Source organism: Aquarana catesbeiana, linkage group LG06, assembly GCF_042186555.1.
Source record: "Aquarana catesbeiana isolate 2022-GZ linkage group LG06, ASM4218655v1, whole genome shotgun sequence".
NCBI classification, from domain to species: domain Eukaryota; kingdom Metazoa; phylum Chordata; class Amphibia; order Anura; family Ranidae; genus Aquarana; species Aquarana catesbeiana.
The window spans coordinates 99,837,889-99,865,037 of NC_133329.1; the positions used below are offsets into that span (position 1 = coordinate 99,837,889).

At 42.9% G+C, this 27,149-nt stretch overlaps 2 protein-coding genes across 5 annotated transcripts in view; one reads left to right on the forward strand and one right to left on the reverse strand.

The window, feature by feature from the left end:
* ARHGAP17 (Rho GTPase activating protein 17) overlaps window positions 1–5,475 on the forward strand; it is a 203,659-nt gene extending 198,184 nt beyond the window's left edge. For all 4 annotated transcript variants that reach the window (XM_073636513.1, XM_073636511.1, XM_073636512.1 and 1 more), the window contains one exon: window positions 1,211–5,475. In XM_073636513.1, the coding sequence (XP_073492614.1) occupies window positions 1,211–1,323 (113 nt within the window). In that variant the 3' untranslated portion in view covers window positions 1,324–5,475. The remainder of the gene's footprint in view (window positions 1–1,210) is intronic.
* A 176-nt stretch (window positions 5,476–5,651) lies between these two features.
* LOC141148780 (testis-expressed protein 47-like) lies at window positions 5,652–27,149 on the reverse strand. The gene is made up of 7 exons (XM_073636514.1): window positions 27,066–27,149; window positions 23,763–23,835; window positions 20,789–20,892; window positions 17,911–17,975; window positions 14,307–14,505; window positions 12,577–12,736; window positions 5,652–5,689 (listed from the first exon to the last, which is right to left on the reverse strand). Exons 1-7 carry the CDS (start codon window positions 27,147–27,149, stop codon window positions 5,652–5,654), a joined length of 723 nt encoding a protein of 240 aa, XP_073492615.1.

A 27,149-nucleotide genomic window follows, 5' to 3' on the forward strand; every position in this document is an offset into this window, starting at 1 on the left:
AACTGTATGTGGCCCTAACCAGGCTTGTATGCACTCACTAATACAGCATGTGGGCTCCCTGGGGGTGTGGCTTGCTTCCTTTTAGACTGCGTGATTGTCACGTGGAACACAAGAGCACACAGGCTGCTGTGATTAAACTTACCCAGGTTTGTGTTATGATGTTGTCATTATACTACTTGTAGCTTGCTGTCTCTGCAGGGAGCAGTGTGCTCTTCTTTTGTATGATCTTCTAGGACTGGTCTCAGTCTAAAGTATTGTCCACGACATGTCTGGTTCTAGACTGGGTTTACGGTTCAGATATGATTTTAATTACCACATTAACCAAATCCTACAGAAATCCTTTGCTATTTCTGAAAGATTATGCAATATGTGAAGTCCATTAAAAAAGACTTGTCACCTTCACACACAATGTGCAGCCATTTTGATGCGATCTAAGCTTGAAGGGTACTAGTAACATCAAATAGATAAAGCATAAACGCCCTTCTGTATAAGTGGAAGCTAAAGCGTCCTCTGGCTAGGGAAAACTGGTCAGTTAAACGGCTGTCATTCTTCAAGCACAGTTTAGAAAATAAAAGCCAACATCTGATTGGCTGCTATGTTCAACACCGTTTTTTTAATCATAGGGCTCGGGGTTTTCTGGGTCTCCTGCACCAGCCGATAAAATGGCAGACCAAAGTGTGTGTAGGCCACAGGTCAGCTTTACATTGTACTTGCAGGCTTAAAAGAGGGAGGTGCTGTAATCCATTTCAACCAGTGAATCAAGTGCTTGGGACAAACTGAAGAAAGCTAAAAACTCATTGGTTGGTACTGGTTACAGTATATTCGACAATGTAAAAATAAAAAATTTTAAGGTGGAAAATTTCAGTTTTTAGCATGGGAGGGTGCGATGGTGAAAACATTTGAGATATGCTATCAAATACAGAATTTTAGCTTGATCTGTAGGTGTTATTAAATGGAGGGTTGAGGTACTGCAGAATGTTTGTGTTCTAATGTAACACATGCTAGCCGTCATGTGTTCCTACCCCCTTTTTTTTAAAGCAAAAATATATCAGAATTCATATCTTGTAAATGGATTTTTCAATTGGTAAAGATACATTTCTGTTCAACCTGATAGGGATTGAAAATGTCTCCTTTCTGAATTGTATGTATTTTGATATAATGAAAATGTTTTGTTTTTTTCCTTGTTTTCCCTCCTCCTTTCTCTTTCCAGAACCAATGCTAGCACAGCCTGTCGCTGATTCCGTGTATCCAGTCCCCATTACAGACCCTTCTCAGTTGATGGTCGCCCTTCTCGATACCGAAGCTGAGAGCACTGCTTTGTAAAAGAGATGGAGTCTTCTGCACTCCCAAGATGCAGACAATCCAGCCCTGCTGACCCTTCTAGGTTGTCGTGTCAAGACCCAACAGTGAGAAGCTTTTACTGTCAGTCGTTTTGTTGGAAGATAACTTTAAAGTTTGAATGACCTGATGTGTCTTGCCTTTTGAGGATCGCGCAACCCTGGCTACGGGGACTGATCGGACAATCCCTTCAATATATACTTATTTTATGCCACTAGTAATAAAAAGTATTTAGCTGTATGGAATAGAAACTTCTACAGACATTCCACCACCACAGTTAAATGAGTTTCTATCCTTGTTATAAACCTGTCGGGTGCCAGTCGGGCTTGAACTGCCACTGTAGTAGGAATGGGACTGCATATTGCACGTACCTTTTACATATACCGGTTTTCATAATAAACCTTTAGGCTTTAATATTCAATCAGAGGTTGAGGACGTGTTCACTGATGCTATAAGAATTACTAACGTCATAGGCACATAGTTTTTTTTTGGGAACTGCTGGTTTTCAGTTACCATCTGTAGGGTAGAAACCTGGAAATGCACACTCCCTTACCGGGCACATTTGTAAGCGAGGGGAAAAGAATTGTAAAATGAAGCTGTTCTTTGTTGAAGGCTACGTTTGCTGGACTTGGAAACGGCCTATGGGCTGTCTATAAAAAAAAAAAAAAAAAACTTGCTGCTGAAACCCTATTAAAACTGAGAATATTTTCCCTGATCTTCTTTTTGTTCATTTTCTCTATAGATATTCATAAAATATACACAGAGGCAAGATATGACTTCTGAAAGGCGATTGACAACGTTGAGCTGAGCAAACAGATCATTTCAAAACTTATTTGGAAAACAATTAGACGAAAAAATGTTCAAAAGCTGAACTCCAGGAATTCAGCCACTATGTAAAATGTGCTAGCATACTGTGGGGTGGATTTGGAGAGTGCAAAATCTGGTGCAGCTGCGTATGGTAGCCAATAAGCTTCAAACATCAACATGTTCAATTAAGCTTTGACAAAACAAAAAAAACATGGAAGCTGATTGGTTTCTATGCAGAGCTGCACAAGATTTTGCACTCTCCAGTTTTAGTCAATCAACCCTTATGAGTTTAGTCCAACGGGATGCATGCCACCTTGTGCACTTATCTGTTTAATTTACATCTTGCCGTTTTACGAAGTTCCGGCAGTGCAGCTATCACTACAATTCCTACGCTTTGACAGGAGAGACGCTGTATTCTCTCTCACATCTTTGCTCACTCTACCCCTCCACTGTTCATTTACAGAAGCCTTTATATTTTGTGAATGCATTTATTTAATACAAAGCACTCTGTGATTGGACAAGGGGAGGGGTGGGCACAGCGGCTGCATGCAACTCAGTAGCTCAGACCACAGGGTCCAGTTTCTAAACTCCGGAAGCATAAGCATAGTTGTACTCCTGGCATTCAGAAAAAAAGGAAACTGTAATTTAAAGAGATAAGTCCACAAGGTGACATGCACCTCCTTAGACTTAACCCCGAATAATCCAGCACATTTTACAAAGTAGCTAAATTCCTGGAGTTCAGATTTAATGTTGCAGGCACGTTCCAATATTTTAATGCAGAGATTAGTGCTTGTGAACCCTCAATCTGTTTTTCATTGTGTTTGGCATCATGCCATACAGTTGTCTTAACCCCTTAAATTGGAAGGTAAGCCAAAATTTAACTTTGGCACAATTTTTTGTCATTTTGTTGTAGAACATATGACAAAATAGTCCCGTTTCCAATGCTAAGCATAACCCAACATAGTACCTGGCAAATGCACGTGTGTGTGTATTGAGCCTGGTGCTATGGAGGTGCTTGGCAGTAGATAAAGATGCCAGCCAATGCCCCCTTTTGCTGCTTTTGTGAACAGAGCCTGTTTCGCAACAAAAAGCCCACTCTTTCTTGTTACAATAAAACCAGTTGAAAGGTAAGAACTAGTGTGTGTTTTCTATCTGTTACAAGTATCCTTCATATAAAAGAAATATCTAGTTTTACACCAGCGATCACACAAATTTATTCCATACACAATATAATTTTTATATAGTGCTACTGTATCATGCAAGACAAATAAGCTGGTCTTGACACAGAGGATGTTTTGTGATTAGACAAGAGCTGTCTCTTTTTTTTATACCAGAAGTCTAAGTTCTCTGGAAAAGCTGTGATTTCAGTCACCAGATTCCACCAATCGTTTTTATTGTACATTATAAAAGTTTAATCCTTTCCCGCCAGAGGCATTTCATGAGCTTCCCGATCATATGATTACTGTGATTGGCTGTCACGGTGATCACGTGATCAGGAACCCATATTTCTGACTCCCAATCAGGAGTGTAATTAGGAACTGTTAGTGACCGTATGGTCACGGTGCGGGGGGCACCCAATAGAGTTTGCTCCCATCACAAATCCATCGTGTATAAATGTGACAGCTTAGAATAATGGCCATCTCTGTGTCGCCACATATTGGTGTACGTCAGCGGTAAAGCATTAAACAAGTAGTTAGCTGGGTCTCTGTTGACAGGCTTGGCCTTCCATAAGTTTGAGATGCTTCTGAGATGATTCAAAATTCATTGATGGGTACTGTTGACCACCTGCATTCGACCTGCTTTATGTTTCTTTGCAATGCCATAGACATGTATGTCATTGCAATATCGGTTTTAAGTGAACAAAAGCCCGTCGACACAGGCAAAACGCTTAGTAAAAGCTTTGGTTTCAGTGTGACAAGTTCTGGTAGACAACAGATTTTCTGCAGACATATACAGTATTAAATGCTCAGTAAATACCTGATGAACATTATTCTATAAGACCTAGCATTTGGCCTCCTAGATAAACCTGAAAACCTTGAAAAACCAGAGGTCAGCTTATAAAATGAAAAGTGACATTTGCAAATTCATGTAAAAGTTTCAGTAGATGACCAGAGCTAAAGGCTTCCAACACATAGCTGTACAGTGTGTAGAGACTGTGTAAGCATTCTCTCAGGCCACCTGCATATAATAGCCCATTAAGAATTAGAAGGTGCAACTATTATGTGCCAGGGGATGCATAAAATATCCACATGTACTTGGATGTATGATGAGAACGAAGAGTTATCAAGTGCCTGCACAGGCAGCCACCTCCTCTGATTCATATCAATGGGTGGCTGTATGCAGTTGCAGCAGATCCTGGGAGATCCTGTATGGCTGTGTGCATTAAGCCAACAAGACTTTTGTATACAGCAGACTTTAATTATGATATCTGAAGGACAAATACAATTGTCCTCTATTCAGCCTATAATGTCTGATCACAGGGAGCATTGGTCACCATGATGGAATGTAAATACTCTGTATAATATTTCAGACTCTGTACAGGTGTGGACCACTAAATGCAAGATTTGGAATGTTATTTTTGTATGGTTAAGCTAAACTTGACATTAGCTTTACCAGTTATATATCAAACATATTTAAAAAAAACAGCTAACTCTGTGCCCCCCCCCCCCCTTTCCTTTCTCTGTTTCCTTCATCTTTACTGGGGCCATGTTGGAATGTATCTGATTGTAGACCTGTTTGTGTTGTCCACATCAAAGACTGCCCCTTCCGGGCACAAAGTGAAAGGACACAACCTTCTGGCATGCTTGGCCTCATTAAAGTGTCTTAGTTGAGAACTGCGTGCAATTTTGTTGTCCATACACAAGAATGGCTGATTGGCTGGCCAAAATAAACCGAGGCCATTCTTCGCTCAAACATTCTAAGCTAATTATGGGGCAAAGGCAACAGATGAGGCCTACCATCATTGAGTTTTTCCCCAAATGTGGATATTTTGACTTTTGTCGGCATCAGTCACACTCTTAAGAATGGCTCTGTTTCATTTTTTTTTTTTTTTTTTCCTTTTGCTTTTTGGTCATAGCAGATTGTGTTAAAACCGATTGTTAAACCAGTCTATAAATATACTATATGCAAATTGTACAGGCCTCACGGTTTCACTTTTTTTTTTTTTTCTTTCCTGTGGTCTGCCGCAGGTGTGAGGCAGTTTAAGCGCTTTGGATATGGTTGAAAAGACAATGTAATATAAATTATATATTTTTGGCACACTTAAAAGGAGGTTTCTGTTAAATATATATTTCCTGTTTCTGAGGAAATAAAATATGGTTGTGAGGTAAACCTTATTTGTCTGGAGTCATTTTGCACTTTCATGTTGGAGTTTTTTTTTTTTTCTTTAAATACAGCTCAAGCTTTATTTACATGGTAACATATTTTAACATGCATTCAATCAAATACTATTTTGATGTAGAAACTGGTAAGCTTTGTGGTGGATGCGGAAGATGTCAAAATGGCAACTATAGGTAGAAGTGCTGAGAGGCTGGCCAGAGTTGATCTAGAAAGAAAATGGTAAATAAAACCAGTCAGTGGAGTTGTGGTAATAAAACACTCTGACAGTAATACCATGTTTAGCTATAAAACCTATAAGGCCTCCCATTGCTTGTGAGGCACAGGTGGTATGTCCAGCCAGCAGCCTGCCAAAATCAATGACAGGCTCAGCGATAAAACGATAATTCTCCCGCTCTACAAGACTCTGGTCCGGCCGCACCTGTAGTATGCTGTCCAGTTCTGGGCACCAGTCCTCAGGAGGGATGTACTGGAAATGGAGCGAGTACAAAGAAGGGCAACAAAGCTAATAAAGGGTCTGGAGGATCTTAGTTATGAGGAAAGGTTGCGAGCACTGAACTTATTCTCTCTGGAGAAGAGACGCTTGAGGGGATATGATTTCAATTTACAAATACTGTACTGGTGACCCCACAATAGGGATAAAACTTTTTCGCAGAAGAGAGTTTAATAAGACTCGTGGCCACTCATTACAATTAGAAGAAAAGAGGTTTAACCTTAAACTACGTAGAGGGTTCTTTACTGTAAGAGCGGCAAGGATGTGGAATTCCCTTCCACAGGCGGTGGTCTCAGCGGGGAGCATTGATAGCTTCAAGAAACTATTAGATAATCACCTGAATGACCGCAATATACATGGATATGTAATGTAATACTGACACATAATCACACACATAGGTTGGACTTGATGGACTTGTGTCTTTTTTTTCGACCTCACCTACTATGTGACTATGTGACTATATATGAACATCTGAGCAATACTTATGCAGGCCATACACGGTCGAATTTCAAACGAATTTTCTTTTCAAAATCAGAATGTTCGGTTTTTTTGTGATCCGATGATGCCATCATTGATTTTCGAAATTCGGCCGATCAAGCCTTCAATTGCACCGCATGTTGCTACAGAGAAAAATTTTCGTGCCTGGGAATCTTCTTTTCTCTCCATAAATTTTCTTTTCTTATTACATTTCTTGCACGATTCTCCCATCATTGATTAGAAAATCGTTCGATTTTTCTAAAAATTTCCAACATGTCCGATTCCTAAAATTTGATTGCCGCACGAAAATTGGCCGTTGTTGCAGCCTACTAATGGTGCGAAATTCATACGAAAATTCTTTCATACGATTTTCGAAAGAAAATTCTTACGAAATTCGAACCGTGTATGGTCGGCATTATGTACAGGGAATGTAGAAAGTACATGTTTATGACATGCATCCCTGTACACACATTAGTAGCACTTGGATATGCATACAGTCAAAACGTATTTTGGCCTGTGAGGCACCTGTGCCCTGAAATACACCTGTTTTTTAACCACTGAACCTTGGCCAGTAAAAATGCAACTTGCTGCCTATTTTATTCATAGAAAATCGATTATACGGAAGTATTTTTTTTTTCCCCCCAAGTATTTTTTGTTTTTTGCTGTGGGGTTACAGTGCCTTGAAAAAAAAATTCACACCCCTTGAAATTTTCCATATTCTGTCATGTTACAACCAAAAACGTAAATGTATTTTATTGGGGTATTATATGATAGACCAACCCAAAGTGGCACATAATTGTGAAAATATGTGAAAAGTGTGGTGTGCATCTGTATGGCGCCCCCCGAGTCAATACTTTGAAGAACCCCTTTTGCTGCAATTACGGCTGCAAATCTTTTTGGGGATGTCTCTACCAGCTTTGCAAATCTAGAGAGTGACATTTTTGCCATTCTTCTTTGCAAAATAGGTCAAGCTCTGTCAGATTGGATGGAGAGCGTCTGTGAACAGCAATTTTCAAGTCTTACCAAAGATTCTCAATTGGATTTAGGTCTGGACTTTGACTGGGCCATTCTAACACATGAATATGCTTTGATCTAAACCATTATATTGTGGCTCTGGCTGTATGTTTAGGGTTGTTGTCCTGCTGGAAGGTGAACCTCCGCCCCAGTCTCAAGTCTTTTGCAGACTCTAACAGGTTTTCAAGATTGCCCTGTATTTGGCTCCATCTATCTTCCCATCAACTCTGACCAGCTTCCCTGTCCCTGCTGAAGAAAAGCATCCCCACAAAATGATGCTGTCACCACCATGTTTCACGGTGGGGATGATGTGTTCAGAGTGATGTGCAAAAGTTACATTTTGGTCTCATCTGACAAGAGCACCTTCCACATATTGGCTGTGTCGCCTACATGGCTTCTCACAAACTTCAAACAGGACTTCTTATGACTTTCTTTCAACAATGGCTTTCTTCTTGCCACTCTTCCATAAAGGCCAGATTTGTGAAGTGCACGACTAATAGTTGTCCTGTGTACAGATTCTCCCACCTGAGCTGTGGATCTCTGAAGCTCCTCCAGAGTTACCATGGGCCTCTTGGCTGCTTCTCTGATTAATGCTCTCCTTGCCCGGCCTGTCAGTTTAGGTGGACGTCCATGTCTTGGTAGGTTTGCAGTTGTGCCATACTCTTTCCATTTTCGAATGATGCATTGAACAGTGCTCCAGGAAATGTTTAAAGCTTGAGATATTTTTTTATAACCTAACCCTGCTTTGAACTTCTCCACAACTTTATCCCTGACCTGTCTGGTGTGTTCCTTTTGGTCTTCATGATTCTGTTTAACTAAGGTTCTTTAACAAACCTGAGGGCTTCACAGAACGGCTGTATTTATACTGAGGTTAAATTACACACAGGTGGATTTTATTTACTAATTAGGTGACTTCTGAAGGCAATTGGTTCTGCTAGATATTAGGGGTATCAGTGCTGGTTCAAACAGGGGCGACCTGTCATCCTGACAAGTCGCGCTCCATGCAGTACAATGGAACCATTCTAATAGGAGCGATTCAAGTCGCTCTGACTTAGAAAAAGGTTCCTGTACTACTTGGGGGTGACTTCGGAGCAGCTTGCATTGACTTCTATACAGAAGTCGTTTTTCAAGCTGTGCTGAAGTCGCGCTGTATGGGGTGGCTTGAGAGTTGGGCGACTTTGAGTGCCCGGTCACACTGGGGCGGCTTCAGAGTAAAGGGGGCTGCCACATGCATGCCACACTTTTCATATATTTATAAAAAAAAAAATTGAAAATCCTTTTCCTTCCACTTCAGTTATGTGCCACTTTGTGTTGGTCTATCACATAAAATCCAAATAAAATAAATTTATATTTTTGGTTGTAACATGACGAAATGTGAAAAATTTCAAGAGGTATAAATACTTTTTCGAAGGACTATAAGTGGTACGCATTTATGGGTTTAAAATGCCCCACCAAAATAGGTTTGGACATGCCTGTGGTGCCATAAGTTGAGCTTTAAAGCTGAGAAATGACTGAAGTTGGCTTTGCAGAGTCTGGTCAGCCACAACCTTCACTGCCCCTACGTTGCCAGCATCTCTACCCCACACCACTACACCAAGGATGTAGAAATGTAAGACAGCAGCTCTCAATCCAAAACACCAAGTGTCACTTTTTTCTCAGCATGAATCACTTCTGACAAGTTTTCCTGACACCAAGAGAAAAAAGGTGACGGGAGGGATCTGATTGACAGCCTCACAACAGCTCTGTTGCTGTGTGAAGGGGGTGTGTCCCTTCCCTCCAATCCACTCTGAGAGCTCTCCTCCACTGAGCTCTGCAGCATGTAACTTCGGGTCTTCGCCCCCTTTTTTCTCAAATCTCAGACAAGCTTTATAAATTCAGCACTTTGAATGGATGAAGAGAAGACTGCAGATAGACAGGTGCAACCTATGTAGGAGGATTTGTTTCATCTCTATGGATCACGTCACTAAGTATGTAAGGGTTTGCAACCACTTTAATTCACAGAGTTGGAAATGACTAGCTTCTGTGGAAGACTATTCTACATTTTCACAGCTCTTAACCCCCATTTATGTTTGTGTAGGTGTGACCACACAGTCATGTGTTTGGTGTGTCGCATATAGGGAAGCCTGTTCATTTCAGTAGGTTGCTGTACACGCATTTTTATTTGTACCATCTGTTTTTGCCACCTGATTTTGTTTACACAATAGCAAGGTGCACTTGACATTAGAATGCATGACACCAAAGCGCACCTTCAATAAAGGTGCAGACTTTTTTTGCACTGTGGGAACACAATTTTGCAAGTATTCCTGCATCACACACGTGACGGGGGCTTTACTGTACAGGAGCCTGTACATTTTAATCGCCAATGCATTTTGAGAGTTCTAAGGGACCCCATTTATCAGGCTTTGAGTCATCTAATAAGTAAATCCAGACCAAGGAGGCCACACCACTACTAGGAGTTACTCATATATACAGTGGGGATAAAAAGTCTACACACCCCTGTTGAAATGTCACATTTCTGTGATGTAAAAAAAGAGAGACAAAGATAAATAACTTCATAAATTTTTCCACTTTTTTAATCTGTCCTATAAACTGTACAACTCAATTGAAAAAAAAAATGAAATCTTTAAAGGGGGGGGGTAAAAATTAAAAACTAAAATAATGTAGTTGCATAATGCCCCGTACACACGGTCGGATTTTCCGACGGAAAATGTGTGATAGGACCTTGTTGTCGGAAATTCCGACCGTGTGTAGGCTCCATCACACATTTTCCATCGGATTTTCCGACACACAAAGTTTGAGAGCAGGATATAAAATTTTCCGACAACAAAATCCGTTGTCGGAATTTCCGATCCCGTGTACACAAATCCGACGCACAAAGTGCCATGCATGCTCAGAATAAAGAGATGAAATCTATTGGCCACTGCCCCGTTTATAGTCCCGACGTACGTGTTTTACGTCACCGCGTTCAGAATGATCAGATTTTCCGACAACTTTGTGTGACCATGTGTATGCAAGACAAGTTTGAGCCAACATCCGTCGGAAAAAATCCTAGGATTTTGTTGTCGGAATGTCCGAACAAAGTTCGACCGTGTGTACAGGGCATTAGTGTGCACACCCTCTTATAACTGGGGATGTAGCTGTGTTCAAAATTAAGCAATCACATTCAAACTCATGTTGAATAGGAGTCAGTACACACCTGCCATCATATAAAGTGTCTGATTAACCCCAAATAACGTTCAGCTGTTCTAGTAGGTCTTTCCTGACATTTTCTTAGTCGCATCCTAAAGCAAAATCCATGGTCCGCAGAGAGCTTCCAAAGCACCAGAGGGATCTCATTGTTAAAGGATATCGGTCAGTAGAAGGGTACAAAAACATTTCCAGGGCATTAGATATACCAGGGAACATAGTGAAGACAGTCATCAGCAGTGGAGAAAATATGGCACAACAGTGACATTACCAAGAACTGGACGTCCCTCCAAAATCGATAAGACAAGAAGAAAACTTGTCAGGGAGGCTGCCAAGAGGCCTACAGCAACATTAAAGGAGCTGCAGGAATATCTGGCAAGTACTGGCTGTGTGGTACATGTGACAACAATCTCCCATATTCTTCATATGTCTGGGCTATGGGGTATAGTGGCAAGACGGAAGCCTTTTCTTACCAAGAAAAACATTTAAGCCCGGCAAAATTTGCAAAAACACGTCTGAAGTCTCCCAAAAGCATGTGGGAAAATGTCTTATGGTCTGTTGAAACCAAGGTTGAATATTTTGGCCATAATTCCAAAAGATATGTTTGGTGCAAAAAACAACACTGCACATCACCAAAAGAACACCATACCCACCGTGAAGCATGGAGCTGGCAGCATCATGTTTTGGGGCTGTTTTTCTTCAGCTGGAACAGGGGCCTTAGTCAAGGTAGAGGGAATTATGAACAGTTCCAAATACCAGTCAATATTGGCACAAAACCTTCAGGCTTCTGCTAGAAAGCTGAACATGAAGAGGAACTTCATCTTTCAGCATGACAACGACCCAAAGCATACATCCAAATCAGCAAAGAAATGGCTTCACCCACGGAAGATTAAAGTTTTCTAAAGGCCCAGTCAGAGCCCAGACCTGAATCCCATTGAAAATCTGTGGGGTGATCTGCAGAGGGCTGTGCACAGGAGATGCCCTCACAATCTGACAGATTTGGAGTGTTTTTGCATAGAAGATTGGGCAAATATTGCCAAGTCAAGATGTGCCAGGCTGATAGACTCATAACCAAAAAGACTGAGTGCTGTAATAAAATCAAAAGGTGCTTCAACAAAGTATTAATTTAAGGGTATGCACACTTATGCAACCATATTATTTTTTAATTTTTACTTCCCTCCACCTAAAAGATTTCAGTTTGTTGTTCAATTGAGTTGTACGGTTTATAGGTCACATTAAAGGTGGAAAAAGTTCTGAAATGATTTATCTTTGTCTCATTTTTTTTTTACGTCACAGAAACCTGACATTTTACCAGGGGTGTGTAGACTTATTATAGCCACTGTACTACAGCTAATTTAGTTCATTACTTTTACATGCGCTTCAGCCTGGATAATTGAAAGCCCCAATGAATAGGGGTCCTTTAGAAACCCCCTGAATATGTTGGTCATTTAACAGATTTAGATCTTCCTGTGAAGGAGCATCAAAATCTTTAAGCCCCTCTCACACGGGCTGTCTGATCAGGTCTTCCTGGCGGACCTGATCGGACCATCCAGTCTCTTCTATAGAGCAGCAGATGTCAGCAGACACATGTCCGCTGACATCCGCCGCCATCTGATCAGATCCTGTCCACCAAAAACCTATGGATGGTGGTCCTATTCCCCATCCTACTAGCGGATTGGATGGAAAAGAACAGGTGGGTCCGTTTCCATATGATTGCCCCATAGAGGAGCGTGGGACTGTGTCCATGTCTGCTCTGCATAGCGGAGCAGACATGGACCTGTCATCCTGCTCAGCAGGCATCAGCAGAGAGATCCCCTGCTGAGCAAGCGGATTCAGTTTAGTGGAGGTGCCCGTGTAAAAGGGGCCTTAAAGAGGTTTCAAAGTTGTCTTTAATAGGCTTTTGACACATTAAGGGTGTATTTTACCTGATAGAATGGAGACATTCACTGGTCTGTCATACATTCCTAGGAACTCTTCTGGTTTCAGAAACCTGTCCGACTTGAGGAGAAAATGGATGGTCTCTTCTTGGACACACAGTTCAGGTGCCAACCCATGCAGATCCTCTTCAGGACCTTTACTGCCAGGCTGCAGCAATTAAAAGTAACAAATAGATAAATCAATTTCAATTCCTCAAACTATTGTAAAATCTTTCTCATGTACACAAGGCCAAAGGTTTGCAGGCACTTGACTATTATGTCTGTGTGAGCTTGTTGGACATCCCATTCCAAAGCCATGTCCATTAATATAAAGTTGGTTTCCCTTTTGTTCATATAACAGCTTTCACTCTGCTTGGAAGACTTTTATGAAAAAATTTGATTGTGTCTGTGGAAATTTGTACCCATTTAGCTAAAATTACATTTATGAGGTCAGGTATTGGATGAAAAGATCTGGTTTGCAATCAGTGTTCCAATTGATCCCAAAGGTGTTCAGTTTGGTTGAGGTCAGGACTCTGTGTAGGACACTTGAGTTTCTCCACACTGTGACCTGCTATAAAGGTATAATTTGCATTCTGACATCATGTACAATGCACAACCCAGAGCACAAGAGAAAAGAGGTCAGTGGCGGAAGCCTGCCAGAGTGAGGAATATGGTAAATATAAGGCCCCGTTCACACATCGCGTAGTGAGATTAAGTGTTCCCACTTGCGATTTTTTGTGTGTCATTTTCACACGGTTACACATGTCACGCATTGGGCAGCCCATTCAAGTGCACATTTGTTTTATGCGCACTTGTCAAGCAGAAGATGCTCCTGTACCTTTTTTGTGCAATTTTTTGTTTTTTTGTTTTTTTTAATGCACATTTTACCATGATTGTCACACGACAATGTATGACTCGGCTCTGCCCCCCGCGTCATTGGATTTGATTGACAACAGTGGGAGCCAATAGCTGCGCTGCTATCAATCTATCCAATCAAGAGTTCCCATTCAAGCTTAGTCAAAGTCACTGGATTAAGTATCAAGGAAGCCATTTCAATAGTAAAAGGAGGAACATTTTCTCTTTGAGGCTGGGTTCACACCGCAGCACGGAGCGGCTCACAACAGGGGTCTGGTGCGTCCTGATTCACCGTTTCAGGTTGGGAGCATGAAATTGTCCAAAATGTCTTGGTATGCTGACGCCTTAAAAGTTCCCTTCACTGGAACTAAGGAACCAGGCCCAACCCCTAAAAAAAAAACAACCCCACACCATAATCCCCCCTCCATCAAATGATTTGGACCAGTGCACAAAGCAAGTTCATGATGCGCCAATTTTGCATGGAGGAATTTGACTGGCCTACACAGAGTCATGACCTCAACCCGACAGAACACCTTTGGGATGAATCAGAGTGGAGACTGCAAGCTAGGCCTTCTCATCCACATTAATACCTGACTTCACAGATGCGCTTCTGGAAGAATGGTCAAACATTCCCATAGACACACTCCTAAACCTTGTGGACAGCCTTCCCAGAAGAGTTGAAGCTGTTATAGCTGCAAAGGGTGGGCCAACTCAATATTGAACCCTATGGACTAAGGGATGACATTAAAGTTCATGTGTGTGTGTAAAGGCAGGCGTCCCAATACTTTTGACAGTATAGTGTATGTCAGGACTTTATTCATGCTAAATTGATAAATTATGGAAAGGTCAACTTTTAGGGAAGAGAACTAGCAGCATGCACCTACCTGCAGAATCTCAGACAAGAAGATCCCGAGCTTTAGCAATGTTGTGAAGCACTTTTCTGCCACCTCCTCCTCTGATTGGTTTTGTGTAACGTGAGTATCATTGGACTGCAGCCTCATTCTGTGGTAATTCCACTGCTGGAAGAGCCTGCTGGAGATATTGTGGGAGATCACAAGAATCCTGGCCTCCCGAAGAAGTGAGCTAAAAGATCACAAGCGTCCGTGTTAGAGTCTGCTTCTACTCCTATTACAGCCTAACTCCAGACAAACATTTCGGAAGTAGGGGGAAGTCTCTCCAGAGGGGCATCAATAAAAACCTGCAAGAGGATTATAAACTCTTATGTCCTGATACAGAGTGGTTAAAATAAGTTTTGAACACGACACCATTTTTCCAGGTAAATATATTTCTAAAGCTGCGATTGACATGAAATCACATGAAATTCACCACATGTCGGTAACAACCCATGCCATCCATACATAAAGTACAAAGTAAAGAAAGCAAAAAAGTTCAGAAATTAGCCACTTGCTGTCTGCCCTGTTGCGGATTGACGTCCGCAATGTGGCTCTGTTATCCTCACTGGACGTCATATGACATCCAGCAGGATAAGCCTCTAGTGGGGCACGCAGCTCAGCGATCGGTGGTGCTGCTGTGTGTCGCTCTGATACACAACATCTCTGATAGTGGTAAAGAGCCTATGACGTAGGCTCATTACTACGTGATCAGCTGTGACCAATCACAGTGGTAACCAGGAAGTGCCGGTAAACGGCTTTCCTTGGTTCACGCTGACCGGGAGAGCCAATCGGTGGCTCTCTTGTCAAAGGAGGGGTCTGCGCTGATAATCAGCGCATTGATTATCAGCTCAGCCCCCATCAGAGGTGCCCACCACATCTGCCAGTCAGTTCCCAGGAAAATGCCAGTCAGTGCCCAGGAAAATGCCAGTCAGTGCTGTATATCAGTGCCGCCTATCAGTGCCCATCAGTGAAGAAGAAAACAAAATGTTATAACCGAAACGAAGAAAAAAAAATTTTTTTCAAAAATTTCAGTCTTTTTAATTAGTTTAGCAACAAATGAAAACCCCAGTGGTGATCAAATAACACCAAAAGAAAGCTCTATTTCTGGGAAGAAAATGATAAAAAGTTAGTTTGGATGCAGCAATGCATGACCACGCAATTGTCATTCAAATTGTGACAGCGCTGAAAGCTGAAAATTAACCTCTGCAGGAAGGGGGAAGTGCCCTGTATTGAAGTGGTTAAGTTATGTGTAATAAAATGGAATGACACAGTGAAAAAAGTATTGAACACATGAAGAAAGGTGCAAAAAGGCATGGAAAGCCAAGACAACAGCTGAAATCTATCAGTAATTAGAAAGCAATCCTGCCCCTTAACATTGCAAATCAATATCAGCTGCTTCTGTCTCAACTGATGGCCTATAAAAAGGTGTCACAAGAAACATCTCATGATGGCTAAAAGCAAAGTGTTCTCTCAAGACCTTTGAAACCCTATTGTTGCAAAACATACAGATGGCATTGGTTACAGAAGGATCTCTAAACTTCTGAATGTTCCAGTGAGCACTGTTGGGGTCATAATCCGGAAGTGGAAAGAACATCATTTCACCATAAACCGTCAACGACCAGGTGCTCCTCGCAAGATTTCTGACAGAGGAGTGAAAAGAGTTATCAAAAGAGTTGTCCAGAGCCAAAGATCACTTGTGGAGAGCTTGAGAAAGACCTAGAATTAGCAGGTACAAGTAATGCACTCAACCGCCATGGCCTGTATGCATGCTCACCTCGCAAGACTCCATTGCTGAAGAAAAAAGCATGGTGAAGCTTGTTTAAAGTTTGCTGCACAACATTTAGACAAGCCTGTGAAATACTGGGAGAATATAGTCTGGTCAGATGAGACCGAAATTCAACTCTTTGGATGCCATAATACACACCAGGTTTGGAGATCAAATGGCACTACACATCACCCCAAAAACGCCCCAATACCAACAGTGAAGTTTGGAGGTGGGAACATCATGGTGTGTGGCTGTTTTTCAGCATACGGTACTGGCAAACTTCATATCATTGAAGGAAGGATGAATGGAAAAATGTACCAAGACATTCTTGATCAAAATCTGCTGCCATCTACCGGGATGATGAAGATAACACGAGGGTGGACATTTCACCAAGACAATGATCCCAAACAAAAAGCCAAGGAAACTTTTAATTGGTTTCAAAGAAAGAAAATAAAGCTGCTAGAATGGCTCACTCAATCACCTGACTTGAATCCAATAGAAAATCTATGGAAATAACTAAAGATCAGTTCATAAAAGAGGCCCACGGAACCTTCAAGATTTGAAGACTGTGTGGAAGAATTGGGACAAAATCACACCTAAGCAACGTATGCGACTAGTTTCTCCATACAGGAGGCATCTTCAAGCTGTCATTACCAACAAAGGATTTGTATGAAATATTAAATACATTTCAGTTAGTGTGTTCAATACTTTTTTCCCTGTGTCATTCCATTTTCTTACACATAACTTCATTTCTGAAGGTATTTGTTTTTAATTTCTTTATATGTATGGATTGCATGGGTTGTTACCGACATGTGGTGAACAGCCAATCGCAGTGGTCACATCCAAAAAAAAAAAAATCATGGAGTTCAGAACAGAAGGGACGCTAGGGTGGGTGGTAAAGTTTTAAAATTTTAAACTTTTGTTTACATTTCTTATATTTATAATACATTTTCTACAGATACTATTATAGTGCTGTCAATTTACGCATCGCTTTACATATATTCTACATTCACATCAGTCTCTGCCCTCAAAAAGCTTACAATCTAAGGCCCCTTTTACAGGCTGTCCGATCAGGTCCACCTGTCAGTTTTTCAGGCGAACCTGATCGTACCCTCAAGTGTCTTCTATGGAGCGGCAGATGTCAGTGGACAAACGTGATTCGATCCTGTCCGCCAAAAACAGACGGATGATGGTCCTATTCCCCATCTGTCCGTCGGATCGGATGGAAACGGACAGACGGTCTGTTTCCATCCGATTGCCCCATAGAGAAGAATGGGTCTGCGTCCGTCTCTGCTCTGCATAGTGGAGCAGACATGGACCTTTCATCTGCCTGATCAACGGGGATCAGCGGAAAGATCCCCCGCCGAACAAGCGGATTCCACTTAGCGAAGCCCGTGTAAAAGGGGCCTAACTTACATTTATACATACACATACTAGGGCCATTGTAGATAGGAGCCATTTAACCGTTTAGCATGTCTTTGGAGTGTGGGAGGAACCTGGAGTACCTGGAGGAAACCCATGTTGTTTCTTTATTATTGTTGTTAATATTATATTGGATAAATATTCAAACTTTTTCCATTATAAGGGTAGGTCTTCAGAACTCTTCAAAAGAGCCAACAAGGAGAAAGGTACTGTCCTTCATATTCCGAATGTCATAAATATGAACTGCCACTAGATGGCCTACTACTCATTAAAAACAAGAGTGTAAGATGTTTTTATAAATCTGCTGGAGCGCAAGTTTGATCCTTATGTCTTTATTCAACACTTAAAAACAATGATATTGTGGAATGTCCTGGATAATATTGGAAAATCTGAATAAAGCAGACTTACTTTACACCATCCCTCTGAATGTGGGCTAAATCTTGAATAATTCCGAACAAGATTTCACTGCTAGACTGGAGAAAAAGAAAGCAATAAGCGTATATTGATTGGTTTGCGCAAAAGTTATAGTGTCTACAAAATAGGGGATAGTTTTATGGCATTTTTATTATTTTTTTTTTTATTAGTAATGGCGGAGATCTCTGATTTTTATCGTGACTGCGACATTATGGCAGACACATAGGACACGTTTGACACTATTTTGGGACCTTTGTCATTTATAAAGCGATCAGTGCTATAAAAATGCACTGATTACTGTGTAAATTACACTGGCAGGGAAGGGGTTAAACACTAGGGGGCGATGAAGGGGTTAAGTGTATCCTAGGGAGTGATTCTAACTGTGGGGGGATGGGCTTCAACTCACAACTCGCATAGGGGACGATCAAGGGGTTAAGTGTTTCCTAGGGAGTGATTCTAACTAAGGGGGGGTGGGCTTCAACTCACATGACAGCGATCACTGCTCCCACCGACAGGGAGCAGTAATCTCTGTCATGTCACAAGGCAGAATGAGAAATGCCTTGTTTACATTGAGTCCGCCGGTCACGGGCACGTGCCCGCTAGCCCCGCCAATTAAAGGGGATGTACAGGTATGCCCATTTGCCCACCGCTGCCATTGTGCCGATGTATATGCATGTGCCGGCGTGCAGCGGTCGGCAATAGTTAAAGTGGGAGTAAACTCCCATGCATAATTTTTACCTATAGGTAAGCCTTATTACCTATAGGTACTGTAAATATTTTCTAAACATGCGCCACTTAGCAGATATTTACTGTAGATGCAGCCGATGACATCACTGGCCCATGCGCTCTGAAGGAACGGCCACCCGGGCATCATCGTGTCTCTGGCCACTCACACAGCCTACATGTCTACATACCCCCTCCCTATCGAGCCTGAGCAGCCAACACACTTTTCCCAGGTCGCAATGTGCACTGTTGGCTCTTTCTAGTGAAGATCAGAGGTTCAGGGAAGCAGTAGTAAGAGAGCGGGAGCATTGAAAGTTGTAAGCAGTAAGTGCTGGGGTAACAATTTTATTAGTGGTTCTAAAGGTAAAAGGTTTTTTTTTTTCACCTTTATTCAGTCTATGCATTAAGATAAAACACCTCTGTGCAGCCCAACCTTTATCCTTACCTTAGTAAATCTCGATCCAGCGCTGTGCACAAGAGCAGAGGCTCTTTTTCTCCACTCTGGAAAGATAGGCAGTAGTGGGAGCCATTGGCTGCTGCTGTCAATCACAACCAGTGAGGGGTGTGAGGCTAAGCTGCGCTCTGTGTGTCAATTGACACACAGCGCAATTTGGGATCAAGCCCACACACATGCCTCCATAGCAAGTGGTTTGCTGTGGGGCACTTAGCAGGGGGGGAGGAACCAGGAGCATCAGCTGGGGACCCCAGAAGAGGCGGATCGGGGTTGCTTTGTGCAAAACCATTGCACAAAGTAGGTAAGTATAAGGCCCCTTTCACAGAGCCTTCCGATCAGGTTCCCCTGTCAGTTTTTCAGGCGGACCCTCCATTCACTCCTATGGAGCAGCAGATGTCAGCGGTGATATGTCCTCTGACACCCGCTGCTATCCGATCTGATACGCCAAATCCAGACGGATGGTGACCCTATTTTCCATCCATCTGGCAGATGGGATGGGATCAGGTGAAAACAGACAGGTGGTCCATTTTAATCAGATCTCCTCGTAGAGAGAGGGGCTCTGATAGGTCCGTCTCTGCACAGTGAGCGGAGACGGACCTGTCATTGGCAAAGTGACCCCCCCCCGCTGAGTATAGTGGAGTCCGCCGGACGGAAAGCCCATGTGAAAGAAACCTAATGTTTATTATTACTTTTTTTTTTATTCTCCCTTATAATTGCTTTAATAAATAGTTTGCAGGAGAATATTTTGTTTTATTGTGCCCAATGAGTTAACGTTGGGGGTTGAAGCCTAGGTTCACACTGATGTGGGTTTGGAACTCGCACGATTTCAAACCGGCAATACAGTCTGACTTCAGGGGCAATTTGACAGACATCTGTGCGGGTTGCTGCACAAATGTCTATTAAAATCGCCCCCAAAGTCGCCAAAAGTAGTACAGGAACTACTTTTGTGAATCAGTGCTTTGTCACACTGATTCGGCCATTGCCGGCAATAGCCGCCGATTTGACATGTCAAATCGCATGCCAAATTGGCCCGATGTGAACGTGGGCTTACCCTAGGTTAACACCTATGTGTTTTTTGTGCGTTTTGCAGAAATGCACTACAGTCCATTTAACATGGTTTCCTATGGTACAGGTTCAGCCCGCCCTGCCCCAAAGCACCCACCCCCCCCTTGAGGGCATGCGGCCTGGTATTGTTCAGGAGGGGGGGCACACACTCGTCCCCTCCCTTTCCTGACCTGCCGGGCCGCATGCTCGGATAAGGGTCTGGTGTGGATTTTGGGGGGACCCCCACGCCATTTTTTTTTTTACATTTTGGCATGGGGAAGAGGGGGGGTTTGAATCCGATCCCGAAGGGCCTGGTATGGACCTGGGGGGAACCCCATGTCGTTTTTTTTTTTTTGTTTTGTTTTTGTTTTTTTTTTCTTGTTTTTTGTTTTTTTGTTTTTCCCCCCCAGCATCTTTTTTTTTTCTTTACATTCAGCTTTCAGCAAGGAAGCCCGTTGACAGCTGATGACTCATCGGTTGTTAAGGACACGGCGGCTGGCTTCCTGACCCCCTCCTTAGCAACCAGCTATATACAGTGTGTTTTAAAGAGGAATAAAAATCGTTCAATGGACATAAATGAATGCATTTTTTGTTCGTTTTTTTACATATACCTAGTGCAGACAGTTTGGAGCTGAGGCCGAGGCCGATTACCTCAATGATGTGGATGACACAGGTGGGATAGATCAGCAGTAAGCCAGTGATGGACTCTCCTAGGTTGGATTTCAGCAGTTTTTTGAAAAGCTTATCGCAGTGATCTGTGTGTGAGAATTAAAGATTTCTTTGTGAATGGAACCCCCCCCAGTACCAAAGATACCAAAAGAACACTCAGTTTTACATTTGCATTCTTAATTTTATCCTACAAAAGATTTGCAATCATGATATTGAGTTCACATAAATAACAAACCTTCATAACATTCAAATGTGATTCTATGAAATATTTATAGAAGGCATGGAGTACTAGGTGTAATAGAGAGGGATGAGACAATGCTTACCGTAGAAATATATGAGGGGCATGTAATAGGGAGGCATGTGTTAGTCCATGTAATAAAGAGAGATTAGCCACTGCAGGTAAGAGATAGATGAGGAACTTCTTGTATGAGGGATGTGCAATACAGAGGCATGATCCACTACGTGTAATAGGCATACCTCACTGCATGTACTAAAGAGGGATAAGCCACTGCAGGTAATAAAAATCTATAAAGGACAGTGATAGCTGGTGCTCAAAATTTTGGGGAGGCGCAAAAAAATTTTGAAAAAAAAACATCAACTGCAGCCAATGTGCCCATCAAATGCAGCCACTGTGCCCATCAAATGCTGCCACTGTACCCTCAATTGCAGTCACTGTGCCATCAATTGCAGCCACTGTGCCCATCAAACGCTGCCACTGTGCTATCAAATGCTGCCATTGTGCACATTAAACGCTGCCACTGTGCCCATCAAACGCTGCCACTGTGCCCTCATGCTGCCACTGTGCCATCAATTGCAGCCACTGTGCCCATCAAACGCTGCCACTGTGCCATCAAATGCTGCCATTGTGCACATTAAAAGCTGCCACTGTGCCCATCAAACGCTGCCACTGTGCCCATCATATGCTGCAAAGGACAAGTAGTAGAGAGGCATGCGTCACTGCGTATAATAAAGACGGTTTAGCCACTGCAGGTAATAGAGTTGGATGAGACATTGCTTATAATAGAAATCTTTGAGGGATGTGTAGTAGGATGAAAAGTATAAGCGACTACAGGTAACAGAGAGGCATGCATGGCTGCATGTAGTAAACAATGTGGGAGATTTACTAAAGCTGGTGCACACAGAATCTGGTGCAGCTCTGTCACCAATCGGCTTATAACTTCAGCTTGTTCAGTTAAGCTTTGACAATAAAACCTGAGAGCTGATTGGTGACTTTGCACAGCTGCACCAGATTCTGTGTGCACAAGTTTTCGTAAATCTCCCCCAAAGAGTGATAATCAGCTGCAGGTAATAAAAAGAGAGGAGGCATTGTTTGTAATAAAAATCTATGAGGGATGTGTAATAGAGAGGTATGCGTCACCGTCACTGCATGTAATAAAGAGGGATAATCCACTGCAAGTAATAGAGATGAATTAGGCATTGCTTGTAGTAGGAATCTATGAGGGATGTGTAATGTAGCAGCATGAACCACTACAGGTAATAGAGGCTGTGTGTAATAAAGAGGGATTACCCGCTGCAGGTGATAGAGATGGATGAGGCACTGCGTGTAATAAAAAGGCTAATGCCGCATACACACGAGCGGACTTTACGGCAGACTTTGTCCGGCGGACTTTTCGACGGACTTTACGACGGACTTTACGAATGAATGGACTTGCTTACACGCGATCAGCCAAAGTCCGACGGATTTGTACGTGATGACGTACGACCGGACTAAAACAAGGAAGTTCATAGCCAGTAGCCAATAGCTGCCCTAGCGTCGGTTTTTGTCCGTCGGACTAGCATACAGACGAGCGAATTTTTCGACCGGATTCGAGTCCGTCAAAAAGATTTGAAACATGTTTCGTTTCTAGGTCCGTCAAACTTTTGGAGAAAAAAAGTCAGCTGGAGCCCACACACGATCGAATTGTCCGACGGACTCTGGTCCACAGGACCAAGTATGCCATAAAATCCGGTCGTGTGTACTTGGCATGAGAGGCTTCATGTATCACATGTAAAAAAGTATTGCATGGAATGGAGAGGGGCAAGAAATATCTTGTAATAAAGAGGGAGGAGGCTCTGTGCGTAAGGTTACTTTCACACTGGAGTGTTGGGGGCATCGGTGGTAAAGCGTCGTCGTTTTTGCATCGCTTTTCGGTAGCTAGCGGGGCGCTTTTAACCCCCCGCTAACGTCCGAAAAAGGGTTCAAAGCGCCACTGCCCAATTGATTTCAATGGGCAGGGGCGCTTTAGTAGCGGTGTATACACCGCCTCAAAAATGCAGCTGGCAGGACTTTTTTTAGCGTCCTGCCAGCGCACCGCTCCATGTGTAATAGAGAGGGATGAGGCACTGTGCGTAATAGAGGGATGAGGCACTGTGCGTAATAGAGAGGGATGAGGCACTGTGCATAATAGAGAGGGATGGGGCACTGTGCGTAATAGAGAGGGATGGGGCACTGTGCGTAATAGAGAGGGATGGGGCACTGTGCCTAATAGAGAGGGGTGAGGCACTGTGCATAATAGAGATAAGGTATCCCATCAGTTGTATAGGATGTGAGCTGGGTATACTCTGGAGCTGAGCTAACTGGAGGATGGTATGGTCTACTACCATGGCTGATGGAGAAGGCCAGTGGTGGAGGTGAAGGTTAGGCCCGAGCTGTAGTCTGATACTATGGCAGATGCGGAAGGGCCAAACACTTGAATTTCAGGACAGGAGGCTATACCCACCACCCGCCTTTTGCCATTTCTTCATATAGCCTCTCCCTTATATTCAGTTCCTGTGTGTCCAGGTACATTCTTAGTTACTGAAATGTAAGAACTGTGGACGGAAAATTCAGCTTCACACTTTGACTTTTCTCTGCTATTGGATTGGTTGGATCCATGATTAGACTGCAGCAGGGAGGCCAAAGTAAACCGGGTAATATCAGGTAGGTATGGCCTTTTGCCCCATGCTGTCTGATTACCTGTAAAATCCTTGTAATTGGTCCCCTCAGGAGAGATCTTCGCTGCATAGAAGAGTCTGTGATTGACGGATTTCTGCAAGAGTGAAAACCAATAACAGTTACAGCGATGATCATTACACTCTAGATTTATATTCGTGGATATTCATCAGAAGACTAATGCCGTGTACACACGACCGGACTTTCGACGGACTGAACTCCGAAGGACTTTTCGACTGATTTTCGACAGAGTTCCGACGAAACTGACTTAACCCTCTTGGGCTTCACAGGTTGCCCTGGAGTCCTCTTCCACTCCTCCATGACAACATCATGGAGCTGGTGAATGTTAGAAACCTTGCGCTCCTCCACCTTCCATTTGAGGATACCCTACAGATGCTCAATAGGGTTTAGGTCTGGAGACATGCTTGGCCAGTCCATCACCTTTACCCTTGGATTCTTTAGCAAGGCAGTGGGCATCATGTAGGTGTGTTTGGGGTCGTCATCATGTTAGAATACTGCTCTGCGGCCCAGTCTCCAAAGGGAGGGGATCATGCTCTGCTTCAGTATGTCACAGTACATGTTGGCATTCATGGTTCCCTCAATGAACTGTAGCTCCCCAGTGCCGGTGTCTTGTCGAATACTGTCCCCCATCGGATAGTGTCCGCCCTGTACTGCGCAGGCGCAGTACGGAGGACAAACGAGATGCCGAAAGTCTCTGAAGTTCAACAGCTGATCGTCAGCTGTACATGGCGCCCTGAGTCCAGGTTCATGTCCCACTATCCAAGTGGACATAGAGTTAGAAATAAAAAGATGTCGAGCGCAGCGAGGCCGTGCCCGAAGCGTGGCGAGCGAAGTGTGCCCGCGAGGGGCCCTCTTACAAAGCGTTCACTATTAAGTGCCCAAGCGCCGTGTGCAGCTGATGGTCAGCTGGTCAACTTCGGAGACTTTCGGCATCTCCTTGTCCTCCGTACTGCGCAAGCGCTGCACCTGCGCAGTACGGGGTGGACACTATCCGATAGGGGGACATTTCTCATCAGAACACCGGCAGCATTCATGCAGCCCCAGACCATGACACTCCCACCACCATCCTTGACTGTAGACAAGACACACTTGTCTTTGTACTCCTCATCTGGTTGCTGCCACACTGAGGCTGAGCTATATACCCTGATCTGTGAGGCTGAGCTATATACCCTGATCTGTGAGGCTGAGCTATATACCCTGATCTGTGAGGCTGAGATATATCCCCGAATCTGTAATGTTGAGCTATATACCCCGATCTGTGAGGCTGAGCTATATACCCCGATCTGTGAGGCTGTGCTATATACTATGTCCTGTGAGGCTGAACTACTGTATATACTCTGTCCTGTGATGCTGAGCTGTATACTCCTGACACTATGGGTGGAAGCAAGTTGAATACAGGGGACGGAGTTGGTGGATTTTATAAGGGGTGGGGCTTATGAGAAGTAGGAGGGGTCAAAAGGAAGGGCGGGGTCTAAAATGTCACCAGCCACTACCGAACAAACCTCTGAGGGCTTCACAGAACAGCTGCATTTATACTGAGATAAAATTACACGCAGGTGGACTCTATTGACTAATTAGGTGACTTCTGAAGGCAGTTAGTTGGACTAGATTTTAGTTAGGGGTATCAGAGTAAAGGGGGCTGAATACAAATGCACGCCACACTTTTCAGATATTTATTTGAAAAAAAAATTGAAAACCAAATGCACAGATTTTAAACAAACTTCATTCATGTTGTCATTATGGGGTATTGTTTGTAGAAGTTTGAGGAAAATAATGAATTTAATCCATTTTGGAATAAGGCTGTAACATAACAAAATGTGGAAAAAGTGAATACTTTCCGGATGCACTGTATAAGATGAATACACTTCAGTCTTAAAAATGAAAGTGTCATAATTACATATACCTGTGGACATGAAATGGTTAACATCCAAAATCATACAATGTTACAGAACAGCTAAAGGCACAACTTTTTTTTTTTTTTTTTTTTTAGGATAGAGTAGAAAAGGATTACAACCCCCGTTAGTTTTTTTTTTTTTAATTCCTGTGTGTGTCCCCATTAGGGAGATTCACCCTCTATTTTGTCTTGTTTACTGTTATAACTAAGAGTGAATGTAAATTCCAAATTTTTGGTTTTCACCAGAATAGAAATAAAAATTTCCCCTATGGGACGCAGATGGCAAAAAAATGACAGAGGTTATAACCCTCCCTTGCATGCATCCAAAGTGAAAATGAATGTTTTGCTTTAGCACTCTTTCACACTAGTAGTTGGAGGGCAGTAAAACCCCTTGGTTGAGCAGAAATTTTAATGCCCACGAACTGCTACCCCCCCCCCCCCTCAAGCTGCGGAGGCTGTACACATGACACTGCCACAATGCTTTGCTTGGCAAACGCAGAAGGAATTACAACTCCTGTTGCATTTAGTCAACGTCATTAACCACTTCAGCCCCGGAAGATTTTACCCCCTTCCTGTCCAGAGCACTTTATGCGATTCGGCACTGCATCGTTTTAACTGACAATTGTGAGCTCGTGCGACGTTCCCCCCCCCCCCATACAAAATTGACAAATAGAGCTTTCTTTTTGAGGTATTTGACCACCTCTGCGGTTTTTATTTTTTGCACTATAAACAAAAAAAGTGCGACAATTTTGAAAAAAAAGCATTATTTTTTACTTTTTGCTATAATAAATATCCCCCAAAAATATATTAAAAAACATTTTTTTTCCTCGGTTTAGGCCGATATGTATTCTTCTACATATTTTTGCAGTCAAACCAACAAATGGCTGGTCCATGACAGATCACATGTGCAGCACCATGGCAACTGCAAATCAAACAGAAGCAAAGATGGCAGCTTTGTTGGCTGTAAAGGATAGGGGGGTTTAGTTCTACTTTATTTCTCCCCAAAATATTTTTTATATCCCCCTCCCCACTTACCTCAATAGCCGGGTTGTGCAAAAAAAAAAAAAAATCCTACTCACGTGCCTGGAGATCCAGCAATGTTCTCCAGAGAGTTCTCCAGAGATCTGCTGTTATGTCGCAGCATACCCAGCTCCGCAGCGCCATCTTTTTCTGATGTCACCAGCTGTCACTTCTGGGTTGTGCCATGGCGCTGTGATGGCATGGCACATCATCATGGGGCCATTGCACAACCTGGCAGAGATGGACAACCCCCTCCAAAGGGAAGGAACTGATGACTGGTCACTATGGGCAACACATTCAGACTTTCAGCCTAGAAGTCCTGTGGTTTTAGGTAAACCTGTGTATGTCATACATGTGAGGGTGAAGAAAACTGGCAATAAAATCATTCAGACCATATGCTGTGTCTCCAGAACTGCAGTCAGCGCCGAGATATAGGGGAATCCTGGGGTAGACAAGCGTCTGTGATGAGAAGCCAT